Raw genomic sequence first — 13405 nt, 5'->3', positions numbered from 1 at the left:
TAGTTATGGGCTTAGACATCTAATCCAACAAGATGATGATTAGTGCGGCCCAAGATAGGGAAATTGAGTTGGAGCTTCTGAAGAAGAGGAAGCAACCACCAGTTCAAACTGAATTCGTTTTAGCTAAGAAATCCAAGACTTATGATACGTGTCATGGGGACCAAGCAGAGTCGTGGTAGATGTGGCAGAGGAGGAAGTCACACGAGGGAGATTTTCGTGCAATTGTGTATGGTTGCTTCAATTACGGCCAACCGAGGCATTTCAGCAGGGACTGCAAGATGGGGGCATTGATATGTTTTCACTGCAATCAGATTGGCCATAAGAAGAATGAATGTCTGATTTTGACTGGTGGAGCGGTGAAGATACCCGCTCCATCCACCTTGAGGATCAATGATGGCTACCAGTTCAAAGCAAAAGCCCTTATTGTGAGCAGCCGAACGTTCCAACTGACGGTTAATGAGGCCAGAGCAACACCAGATATTGTCACTAGGATATTCCTAGTCAATGATATCGCTGCTCTTGTAATTTTTGATTCGGCGGCCACTCGGTCGTTTGTAACTCGTGCGTTTAACAAGAATTTCGATGTCACTCTAGGAGCATTGGACCGTTCCTTGATTGTCGAGATTGCAGATGATCGTACCATGAATACATCGAGGGTCTACCAGGATTATGTTTTGGATATGTTTCGATTCAGGTATCTAATTGATCTTGCTCCTATTCCTCTAAGAGAGAAGAAGGTTATTATGGGCATGGATTGGTTGAGTTGATTTGGGGTTATGATCGATTGAGAACGTGAACTGGTGCGAGTTCGAACCCTAAGTGGGGGAGATTTGATCTTTGTGGCGAGGGTGTACGAAGTAGTCGATCCATTTTTTTAGCAGCGAGGGCTTAGAGATATTTACAACACAAATGTTTAGAATTTTTGGCTTATGTTATGATACTCGGACCGAGCAGAGGAAGAATATTGCATACGTGCCTATTATATGATATTTTCCTGACATATTCCATGAGGATTTGTCGAGTGTGCCTCCTGAGACATAGGTCAAGTTTTAGATTGACTTGGTCCCTAGTGCGGCTCCGAAATCCAAGGCACCCTATCGTCTTGCACCTCCTGAGATGAAAATTATTGTCAACACGGATTCAGGATTTGTTAGACAAGGAGTTTATTCAACATAGTAGTTCACCTTAGGGAGCACCCATCTTGTTTGTTAATAAGAACATATTTCACCGGATGTGTATTGACTATAAGGAGATGAATATGTTAGGGTGAAAAGTTCTCCTTAGATGTGGAGTGTAAGCTTACCCTCTTGTATGTGTAAATGGGTTGAGTCTTTCCTATAATTAGGAAGTGAGTGACTCCCATTATGCAGGAGACCTATTTGGAGAGTTAGTTTAGTGAGAGAAAGAACAAACCCACTTGTACTCTTACTATTCTAATAGAGCTTAAACGTGTTTATTTACTCCTTGTGTTCTTGATGTTTGAATGATTCACTAGATCTTTTCAATTCCGCACATGTCATCGTAATTAGGATCACTACAATTGGCATCAAAGCGGGTGTTCTTGATTTTCTCAAGAATTGATCCATGATGGCTACATGATTTGAGTGAATCTTCATTGTTGTGGGTTCTTCATTTTTTGAGAAAGTTAGTGTTCTAGAAATCGAATGTATCTTGATTTGATACAAAATTCGAGTTTCTCTCTCTAGAATACTTGTTTGTATCACTTTCTCTCTCTATAGATTTCATTCATATTCACTTTCTCTCTCTAGATATTTTCAAGTTCTTATGATCTTTTTCATTTTTCGGATTTGAAAATGGAAGAAACAATTCGTGAAGATTGGTTTGTGGATGATTATCCATGGTCATTCAGTTTTGAAGGACTTCTCAATTGTTTTGTAACCGGGTATTTTAAACAAAATTCACTTATTTCTAGTAAGAAATGTGAATGTGTAAAGTTCAATGGTTATCCTCTTGATCATGATCATCATAAAGTGTTGCTTAATCGTTTGGTAACAAATTATCATGAAAGAAGGAAAAAGAAGAAAGACGATGAAGTTATTGAAGGAATTCGTCTTGATGAATGCATATATGGTGATAATGTTCTTGCATCTTACCCGGATGCTCTTGAAGAAGTTCATCATGTTCATGATGTTCTTGATGTTCAAGAAAAAGGAATTCATTGTCATTCTCAAGAAGTTGAAAATGTTTTTTGTTCAATTGGAGTTCAAACCGATGATTGCTTGAGTTCTTGTGATTCGTTTGAAGGAATGGTGCCTTATCGAAAGCCTTCAATCCAAGAAGTTCAAATGTATCAAACTCCAAAAGATTTGGTTCAATCTTGCAAAGTTGAAGTTGTAAAGAATGAAGTTGTTCTTGAAATCAAAACTTCAAGATCCAAGAAGATGAAAAGGAAGAAAAATAAGAAGAAGATCAAAAGCAAGAACAAATGGGTTTCTTCACAAAAATCTTCAAAAGTTTCTATGAATTCGAAATCTATGAAGCAAATCTGGGTTCCAAAACAACAATTATCAAGTGTTACAATGAATTTGAATTCAAAACCCAAAAGTGTTAATGGTTCTTATGAAGATGATGCTAGATCGTTGAAGAACACGAAGAATAGTTTGTATAACACGCATCGTGGATGGTACAATATGAAGATTGGAGACTTTCTTGTTCCAACAAAAGAACCAAGATCTTCAATGGTTGATTCATGTGTTGCAGACAGAAAAAGAATCATCAAGAAGGTGTCTCAAATTCTCAAATGGATTCCAAAACGTTCTTGATTTTTGATGATCCGATGAAGAACGATCCAGGTTTTATCGAAATTTAATTTTAGTTTCGATTCGTGCTTTTCCTTTTTGATTGTTGATCATTTTGTTTCATTGGATCTAATCTATTTCAAACCCCATTGTTGATCCAATTATTTTTTTTTATCAAACTCCCAAAATCAAAATCATATTCTAATTTTTTTTTGTTCGAAATCCATTTTTTTAGCCCAAATTCGAACACCTTCATTCCTTAAGCCCAAATCAAAACAAAAACATGATCTGTTCATCAATTAAATAAGTCCGATCAATTTATCTGATTAATGCTTGTTATTGAGTCTAAAATTGTTGTTCCCAATATTCTTGATCTTTCATTATTCACTGGCCAAAATATCATTCGCATCAGATACAGTCAAAATCGAACGGATCGAAACTTGATTCAAGTTGAGTTGGAATCGAAATTTTGACTTGTGTTGGCATAAGTCAAATTAATTTTTGATGTGGTCTAGAATCGATTTCGTTTTCATCTGTGGCCTATGTTCATTAGAGTTGTTTGAAAATCGAAAGTGTTTGTTATTGTTTCGTTCGCATCCTAATATTGTTGATTGGAGTTCGAAATCGAATCACAGAATCGAGTTTGTGTTAATCGGGTTTGAGTCAAAAGTTGTTGACGTCTAATAGTCGAACTCGACTTGGGGTCAATAATTGATTTTGATTTAGTTGTACTTGGTTTGAGTCAATTGAGAGTTGAGCGTAGATTCAACTAGATGTTTGTTGTTCGAATTGAAAGAATTTTGAGAAATTGGTAGTCAATGGTTGAAAGTCATTGTATTTGGATTCGATTTTGATTGGGGTCGTATTTGGATTATAGTCGAATTTGACTGTTGTTTGGAATTGAATGTCTTGGAATCGAACATTTTGAAGTCGAATCAGTTGCTTGGGATTGAAATTAATATTGACTAGTATTGTGAACTAAGCGGGGAAGAAAACAATTCGATATTTCATTAGGAACGTATTTTGGGAAGGTGATTGAAACGACTTCTCAAAAGTTGATTGATTTGGAATCGACGATTGGAAGAAGACTAGGAATCAAAAGTCAGAGCCATGAGTATCGAACGTATCTGATTTGGATTTACTTGGAGTCGAACGTAAAAAGTATTGGGAACAAAAGCTTGAAGCATCAGAAAGTTAGAATTCGACTGGTATTACTCGAGACTTGATTTGGAGTTAAAGGTTTTGGAGTCGAGTTATGTATATGTCGAAATCGATTTAGATGTGTAAAACTTGTCGTTCGATATCATAGACTGTGAGTTCGACCTCTGATGCTCTTTGATTGTGAGTTGGGGAAGAACACAAGATGATGTCGAACACAATTTTGCTATGTGAGTTCGATGTGTGGATAGGGATTTCGATCTATGGATGGAAATTTCGATTTGGGAATAAGCTTTGGGTCGATTGGTGTGAAGTCGAAAACCAATTCGACATGTGGCCAATGAAGGTTGTTTGACTTGTAGATAAAGATTTTAAAGTGTGCAGATACTATTTCGCTTCTGTGAATGAATTGGGGAAAAAGGCTCACTATTTCGTTTCGAATCCCTCAACTTTCAACGAAGTGACAGATTTTACCCACTTTCGACATGGGTCAAAATTTGTGTAGAATGCAAAATTTTCGTTTCGCATCCCTGAAGTTTCAACGAATTGGCAGAAATTACCCAGTTTCGACATTGGGGTAATTTTCTGTGACATGGGAAGATTTTTCAAGTTCAATCCCTAAAGCTTTTAAGAATTGATACTTTATGCCAATTGAAAGCTATTTTGGCGCAATGTGTCCCTAAAGAATTTTGATATTGACATTTTGTACCCAAATTTTTGAAATTCTTGCAACACTCACCCAAAAGTAAAAATTTTTCACAAAAATTGGAAAATTTTCTTGACTTTTCGTGATTGTTTTTCATGCAAGTTTTCCCACGGTTTCATTTTTGGCACACATCGAGGGGGAGATTTATCAAGTTTATTCCTTGAGCGCTTCTCGTCCTTTGTGGGTATATAATTACTTGTTGATTATAAAAAGGGGGAGAATGTAGAAATAGGTATTTGAAGCTTCTCGGGTATTTATTTGCGGATTTGAAGATCAATATTACTTCGAGGGGGAGTTGCTCTTGATCACGCGATCTTGTTTGGAAACTGAAGCCGGGACATCCAATCCTAACTTTGAGGGGAGGGGGAATGTTAGGGTGCAAAGTTCTCCTTGGATGTAGAGTGTAGTCTTACCCTCTTGTATGTGTAAATGGGTTGAGGCTTTCCTATAATATGGAAGTGAGTGACTCCCATTATGTAAGAGACCCATTTGGAGAGTTAGTTTAGTGAGAGACAGAACAAACTCACTTGTACTCTTACTATTCTAATAGAGCTTAAACGTGTTTATTTACTCCTTGTGTTCTTGATGTTTGAATGATTCACTAGATCTTTTCAATTCCGCACATGTCATCATTATTAGGATCACTACAGAATAAGCGGGAGATGAAGAACTGTTACCCGTTTCCAAGGATCGGCGATTTGTTTAATCAACTTTTAGGGTGCATCTTGGTTTTACAAGATTGATTTGAGGCTGGGATATCACCAGATGAGGTTATGGGAAGAGAATATTCAAAAGACAGCTTTTAGGACTCATTATGGGCATTAAGATTTTGTGGTGATGCCATTTGAGCTCGTCAATGAACCGATATCGTTCATAGACCTCATGAACCGGGTATCCAGGCCGATGTTGGATCGCTCTCTGATTTTCTTTATTGATGATATCTTGGTCTATCCTAAGACCTAAGAGCAGTATAAGGAGTATTTCCGGGAGGTTCTTGAGACCTTGATGAAGGAGAGGTTGTATGTCAATTTCTCCAAATATGAGTCCTAGTTGCATGAGGTGCAATTCTTGGGAGTCATAATGGTATCTTGGTCGATCCAGCTAAGATCGAGGTGGTGATGTGATGGGAAGTTCCGAGGTCTCCATTTGAGATTCGAAATTTCCTTGGTGTAGCAGGCTTTTATAGGAGATTTATCTAAGATTTTTCTAGGATTGTAGTTCCCTTGACTCGACCGGTGAAGAATAACTTTTCTTTTTTATGGGGGCCCAAGCAGCATGCAACATTTGTGGTTTTAAGGACAAATTTGTTTGAGACACTAGTATTGACCCTTCTAGAAGGTGTTGAGGATTTATGGTTTACTGTGATGCATCGATTTTGGGTTTGGGTTCCGTATTTCGGGTGGGGCCCGATAGGTGTTGATAGAGGAGGCACACAAGTCTAAGTTTTCAATCCACCTTGTTGTGACTAAGGTGTACCATGATTTGAGAAATAGCTACTAGTGACCCTGTATGAAGTGTAGTTCATATTGATTGAGTAAATGAAATGAAATCAGAGTTTGAATTGAATCTAGAACAGAAGAGTAAATATAATATGGATGACTCAATTAAACTTCTGAAGGTTACAAGAGTGAATAAAGTAAGAACACGAAATGCCCAAAAGTTACTCTATCTCTAGTCCCTATCCCTATTTATAGGCATTACAGAAGTTTACAAAAAACACATAAGAGCTAAATCTAATAAGCTTCGACATACAAAAGTGCCCTTATGAAATATATACAACGAAAGTTGAAATACAGACTTCGACACTAAGACGGACACATGACACTTCGACACCTCACAACACAATTCGAGTCCTAGGTCATTAGCATCTTCGTTGCCTGATGAAGAACCCGTCTAATCCCCATGTACCAAACGATTGTTCTTCGAACCCCAACTTTATCTCCTTCAGTATTCCTCTTGCAGTTATTGATACGAACAAGTAGATTTGTATACTGAGAATTATTGTATCTTTCAACATCCTCAACTTTGAAAAAAAACTTAGTATTCTTGTTGTTCCTTCCCAACAAAAACTATTCCCAATGGTTTAACACAAATTTCACCATCATCAAACTCCTTCAAGCTTTACACACCTTTCAACAAAGATTGTGGCACACTAATTTGTTTTCCCATCACCAAAGCCAGCTCCACATTCGTTAAGGAAAGGCAATCATGATAATTATCAATGAAAAGCTTGATATGTGCAAACCCAAACAAGAAATCTTCTTTGCTAGTCGCCTGAAGTTTCAAAGCGTCAACCCCACTTAAATTTTTTGCCACACAGATAGGATCATTAAGATCCATCAAGGGAAAATCAACCACTATGAAATCACATGCCACATTATTGGTACGAACTATGTGAAAACAAAAGTTCTGCGATAACCCTTCGAATAATTGATCCTTGATTATACCCAACACCTTGACAATTTTTACTAATGACCAAATCTCTTATTCTTTCTTTCCAAGTACTGCATGAAACCTCATTTTCAGCTTCTTGAACTCTTCTTTATCTTCGAATTTGTCTATTAATTGATACTGAGCTGATATGAACGTCATATGGTTGATAGGAAAATCCAGTTGGTTGAAGTCTGAATTTTATGTCTCATAGCTTTTCTTTGGGATTTTTAGAAAATCATACATGTTACCAAGTGAAACAACTTGTTCGATTGTTTCGTAACAGTATGGTTTGGTTGGATCACCCTTCTCAATACCAAGAGGATCTCCTTGCCTTTGTCTTAGAATACTTTGGATCTACCTTTGCCTTTCAATTTCCTTTTCCAAGGCAATCTTCTTTTCTTCTTTAGTTGGATCAGTGTTGATACCCTTCCCTTTTCCTTCCATTTCTTTCTTTGATGAAGGTGGCTTCGAACTTGATCCACCAACAGATGAACCAATAACAATACCTTTGGTTAAAGGCTTCGAAGTCATGGTAGTTGAGGTAGTTGACATTGAAGTTGGAAGAGAAGTAGGAATTTGTGTGCTCATAACCTTCCCTACAACCTTTCCTTGAGAATGATCTTTTGATGAACCAGTATCAACACCTTTTGAAACACCAGAACCACCACCCTTTTCTCCCCATTGCACCCCTGTTTTAACAGGTGGGGTATCAGAAGGCATCAAATTTACAAACTTCATAAGAGGAGCTAGATCAACCCTCAGGTTTGACTCCAACGAAGAAAACATTTTGGACAATGATTCTTGAGAAACCGAAGATGAATGAGAAACATCAAGTTTCGAAATTAACTCCTTCACATTACCCAATAACTCTTCCAGTTTAACAAAATGATGAGAATCAGACTCGGACTTCAAATCGACTTTGGTGATAAGAGAATTGTAGAACTCAACAATCTTCATAACATCATCAACAACTATATCAACCTTAATATGAAGATTGGAATAGTTATGATCAACCTTAGCAACCTCCTTGGTCATCTCAGAACAAAGTTCTTCAATTTTGAAATTAACATCCTCCTGCACTCTCTTAACTACTTTGACAAAGAGAAGATGTCGTTCCTTAGAAACTGCCCTTAAGTCTTTAACCTCATGAGTAAAAGAATCAGATTGTCACTTCAAACGCTCTTCATTATTCGTATCAATCTGATCCATGATGGTTTTCAACTGATGTTCTTAGGTTGTTAACAAAACATCGACTTCAATCCCGGATAGAATGTTTCGAGTTCCTATATCAGCTTGAATCTGAAGCAAAGAATTCAACTTGCGATTCACGATTTTGAATTGTTTTCCTAACATCAGCATGTGAGAGGAATATTCTCCTCCTGAGGATCAAACTGAATATCGCAAAATGAAACCATGTAATCATCGTCATCCTGATCAACCTCCAAAGTAGACTTTGGACCATCAGTTGATTGAGAAGAAAATAAATAAGTGATAGGTTGATCCATAAGATTCGAAAAAGTAGGTGATATGGTGGAAGCAGATACTGAAGTGGGAATTGGTGAAATGAATGGTGGTAACGAAGTGGAGGTATCAATAACAGTGGTTTCGAATGTAGATGAAGTCATGAAAGAAACAGGAATAGATGAAGTAGAGACATTCGAAATACCTTGAGCTTCGTGAGTCGACATCCCATCACCCATATTAACATTTTTTCGATATTATATATGTCCACAGTGATGTATGAAGTTCGTACCTCCTCCAGAATGGACTTGGCAGACGAAACTTCGGGTGGTATGACCTGTGTCAGCTCAGGGATGGATGGATTAAAAGGATCACCCAGATTAGTGGTTGTGTCCACATTATATGTTTTCAAATTCCCACCAGGACTTCCAGTCGCCTCGAGATTCGAATTGATAGGAGAATCCCTCTGAGGTGATGTGAAGCACTTGTCTTCAATCCGATTGGGATACGGAGTACCCTCGTCTTCGAAATCACTCTTAACCACAACTTCATCAAGAGACTCTTCCAACTTCTTTTTCTTCTTCTTGATCTTCTTTACCAAATCACGAGCTCTTCTTCTTGAACTTCTTTTTCTTCTTCTTGATCTTCCGTTTGAACATCCTGTACAATGAGTTCATGAACAGTCTCTTTAATAGGCTTCATAACCTCTTTCTCAACAATCTCTGGAGCAGATTTAGGTTTTTCTACCTTTGAAGATTTCTTGGTACTTTTGCCATGGTTGGAAGTTCCTGTAATTCCTTTTGGTAGCAAAACACATGTTTCGACAGTAGGATTGATTGATTGAAGATAAGCCACAAGAATAGGATTTGTTGGATCCACCTTACGAAGCATAACGTCTGGAATCCTTGCAACATTGGGAAACACCTCCGAATCATCTTCAACATTCTTTGGATGTTGATAAATCCCAAATTCAGCTGTAGGAACGTCAGCAAGTACATCATCCCCTTCCTTCTTATACACATATTATAGAATCAGACTTCAATATCTTGCACATAAAACACCATTAGCTACATTTATGTGTGAGATACTGACACCAAATTCCTCCCATAGATGAGTAGCATAATCAACTTGCAAATCGTAATACAGACCAGCAACCATGGCATAAATTTCAAGTCTGCCTGTATCCAAACCCACACTTCTTCCTGTCAAGCATCGAAGAAAGATTCCAAAGAGGAAGTTCCACACACATGGTAAAGAAGATTTCTTGAATTGACTGAGTTTAGTAAGTAGGGGTGGATGACCCATCTGATTGAACATACGAAGCACTTGTTCATTGGTAACCTCATAGAAAGGTCCAACATTGGGAATGTTCAAGATTTGAGCGAACTTGTTCTTCGTGAGCTTGTATTTCTTATCACTGGTTAACTGAAAAGTAACCACGTTAGAGGTTTTGTTGAACACGGTAGTAGAACCGGCTAACGATAACCAGTTCATCGGAACTAAGAAAGAAGTCGTTATAACAGTAGATAGAACTGAATGAGTGAGAGACACAATCAGCATTTGTAGTTCTTCAGGGTATTTCGAGAAATCAGGTTGAACCCTATAGTTGGATCCTTGAATCTTGAACAACGGTTGAGATGAAGCTTCATCAGTGGTTTGAGAAGGATCAACTGAAACATTTGTGGCCGCCATTGTTAGGGTTCGAAGGTTGTAGAGAACATAGAAGTATCAGTAGAGAGAATTGGGGAAAATCTTTAGCCTGACCGCGTAAAGTTTGAATAAGATATCCCCAAAATCCTTTTATACTAAGACCCCAAGTTTGAATTTGAAGCGGTTAGCAATAAATTCATGCCATGTGTATCCTTGAAAAATGGACCTGTAGCCGTAAAGATATCCACGTCTGAAAAGTAATGAGCACTTTTCCTGGAAAACCGTGAAATAATCCAACTGTCACATCAATCAGTCGTTTCGCTTGTCCCAAGAGGATAAGAACCGTCACTAGATCCGTTGATACGAGGTTGGGATCATTCGATTTTGGGTTTAGAAACGAAATCATAGCCAAACTATTGAAATCTAGGTTTAGGTTGGTAATACCCAAGACCTCGAGGATTTCTATGCTATTGTGTGCCAACAAAATAGTGGGAATCAAAATAACAAAAATGTGTGAATAGTGACATCAAATAATCGTTTGATGGAAAAGCAGATGGATCCCGGGAAAAGATCACTTCATTCGATATCAAAAGAGATATTGTATTGCTTGTGTGGTGTCCCGTAAATACTTGTAAAGAAGTATCAAAGGACTTCTTTTGAATAAGGCTTTGAAGGTTGGCTGAATTTTGTTCATGATCACAACTTAACATAAGTGTGAATTCGATGATCAAAATTACTTGTATGACCAGTGTAGTCAGTGACAAGTGAAATATAGAATTTATTTAGAAGTGACACAGGATCAATGTGATATTCAGAAAGAAGTCATATTTCATGAAAAAGAAAGTGTTGGATCTTGTTGGGAAAAAATGTCTTGGGTGTAGACCATTTTATCAAGACCACTCATAACGAAGGAATATGATTTTGAATATCGAAGTAAGGTACAAAAAAATGTTTCGTGAAAAACTTGAATAAAGTTCACCGTCAATTCCTTGAAGAGTTTGGATATAGTGGGTTTCACCATCATCACAGAATCATGAATCAAGATCATGAACACAGACTTGTGCGATATCTACATTCTGGTTGGTTTCTAACAGAGATGTCGAGGATATGCAAGTGAAGTGTGTGAATCGTGAAGAGTTATATTGATGAAAAAGATTGTTCAAGAAACATATTGTACCTCTGCAAATGATAAGGACCAAGCATAAATCTATTAACTCGAGATGAGAAGAGAAAGGTAGCTCGTCGACTAATGCGAATATAGCCTAATTGGGAAGGAACCCTCATAGTGAATGATCCATTAAGGCTTCGACACACATTGAGTCTATGAGGCTTAGGTCAAGATACAACAACATACTTCTAGGGACTCCTAATGAGTGCAAAGTATAGAAATTATACATGTCCCTTCCATTAATGAAGCAATGACCACCATACGATGTTGATTGAGATCTATCCTGAAAATCATAAAACACATAAAAAAATATTTTTGGATTTTTGGTTTTGAAAATTAAAAGAACAAAAAATAATAAAATCTTTTTTGAAATGTAAAGACAAAGAAAAAAAATATTTTCGTATTTTTTTATTGTTTTGAAAAATAAAAAATAAAAGAAATAAAATGTTAAGTATAGTAACGACCCGATCATGCTCCTGTACAATGTGAGATCGACAGCAGGCTTGTCCAACGAAGGTCCAACACGTGTGCCAATAACCATAGGTACTCATAATTTCGAACTATTTGTCATTCCAAACTCTCAAGCAGATTTTGAGAATACTTCTCTTGATTGATAAAGATTCATTCTCTCCTTTGACGAATGTTTAATCCCAGAAAATTGTTGATCTTCCCCATCATGCTCATCTCAAATTGACTCTTCATCATATTCTCAAACTCACTCGACAATGTAGGGTCAGTAGAGCCAAAAATAATGTCATCGACATAACTTGAACAAGCATGAGATAATTCCAAACATTCTTTCGAAAGAGAGTGGGATCAACTCATCCTTGTTTAAATTTCGATTGCTTTAAAAAATTGGTAAGAGTTGCATACCAGGCTCATGGTGCTTGTTTTAACCCATAAACAGCTTTATCGAGAATATAACAATGATCAAGGAATTTATCATTAATAAAACATGGTGGTTGCTCGACAATTCGACATACACAGTCTCTTCCAGTACACCATTTAGAAAAGCGCACTTGACATCTATTTGATAGACATCGAAGTCCTTGTGTGCTGCATAAGCTAAAAATATTCAAACAGCCTCGAGTCTTGCGTCAGGGGCGAAGGTTTCTTCATAATCAATACCTTCTTGTTGCGAATATCCTTTTACAACCAGCCTTGCTTTGTTTCGAACCACATTACCCTCTTTATCAGTTTTATTTTTAAAAATCCATTTTAAGCCAATTACTGATACAACATTTGGTTTTGGAACAAGACACCAAACTTTGTTTCTTTCGAATTCAACTAATTTGGATTGCATTGCAACAATCCAATCAGGATCATCTAATGAAACCTTAACTATTTGTGGTTCTATCTTTGAAATAAAAACATTAAACATGTAATACTCTTGATGCACATTTAGTACCTCATTTTTAGCACGAAGCTGAGCTCTTGTCAATACTCCAGCTTGAGGATCACCAATAAGTTGTTCTTTAGGATGATTTCTTGTCCACTTGTCCAATGGTGGGTAGGCTGGATCGAAATCCAAAGGTGCATCTTCGAACATATCATCCAGTTCTGAACCTTCACCTACAGTGGATACATTATCAGGTATATCATGAAAAACATCAGGGTGTATGTTAAAATCATTAGGTATAATTCCATTTTGCTCCCCCTCGACAATAGGATTAGACTGGTGATGCTCCCCCTCGACAGTTGTATTCCAAATATGACACTCCCCCCTCGACATCAATACTCAAATTTCCATGCTCCCCCTCAACATTAGTAGTCGATTTCAAGTGCTCCCCCTCCACTTGATTACATTGTAACCTAATATGACTATCGACCTGACATTGAGGATTAGAGGTTGAATAAGAATCATCATTTTCCTGACTTAAAATCGAATCATCAGAATGTTTTGAAGCTTCCGGAATCCGATTATCCTCAGCATGAATTTCTACATCTATGGCCTTGTTAGGAACACCAAAAATTAAGTCATAATCAAAATCAAAAGAATTATTAATTTCTGACTCAATATATGTTTCTGAAAATTATTGGCTTTTGATCAGATGGCTTTTCGACTTGTTT

At 37.2% G+C, this 13405-nt stretch overlaps 1 protein-coding gene across 1 annotated transcript; it reads left to right on the top strand.

The window, feature by feature from the left end:
- Positions 1–278: 278 nt before the first annotated feature.
- Positions 279–767, top strand: LOC145104172 (uncharacterized). The gene has a single exon (XM_079041455.1). The coding sequence runs from the start codon at positions 279–281 to the stop codon at positions 765–767; it is 489 nt and encodes a 162-aa protein (XP_078897581.1).
- Positions 768–13405: the final 12638 nt, after the last annotated feature.

This window comes from Lactuca virosa, chromosome 4 (genome assembly GCF_052849685.1).
Source record: "Lactuca virosa cultivar CGN04683 chromosome 4, Lactuca_virosa_CGN04683_v6, whole genome shotgun sequence".
In the NCBI taxonomy this organism is placed as follows: Eukaryota; Viridiplantae; Streptophyta; class Magnoliopsida; order Asterales; family Asteraceae; genus Lactuca; species Lactuca virosa.
Note: the sequence above shows the minus strand (reverse complement) of the source record. Positions and strands in the feature narration are given on the sequence as shown.

What these genes read in the sequence shown, in the direction of transcription:
- LOC145104172 (XM_079041455.1), top strand. Translation starts at nt 279, where the DNA reads ATGGGGGCATTGATATGTTTTCACTGCAATCAGATTGGCCATAAGAAG.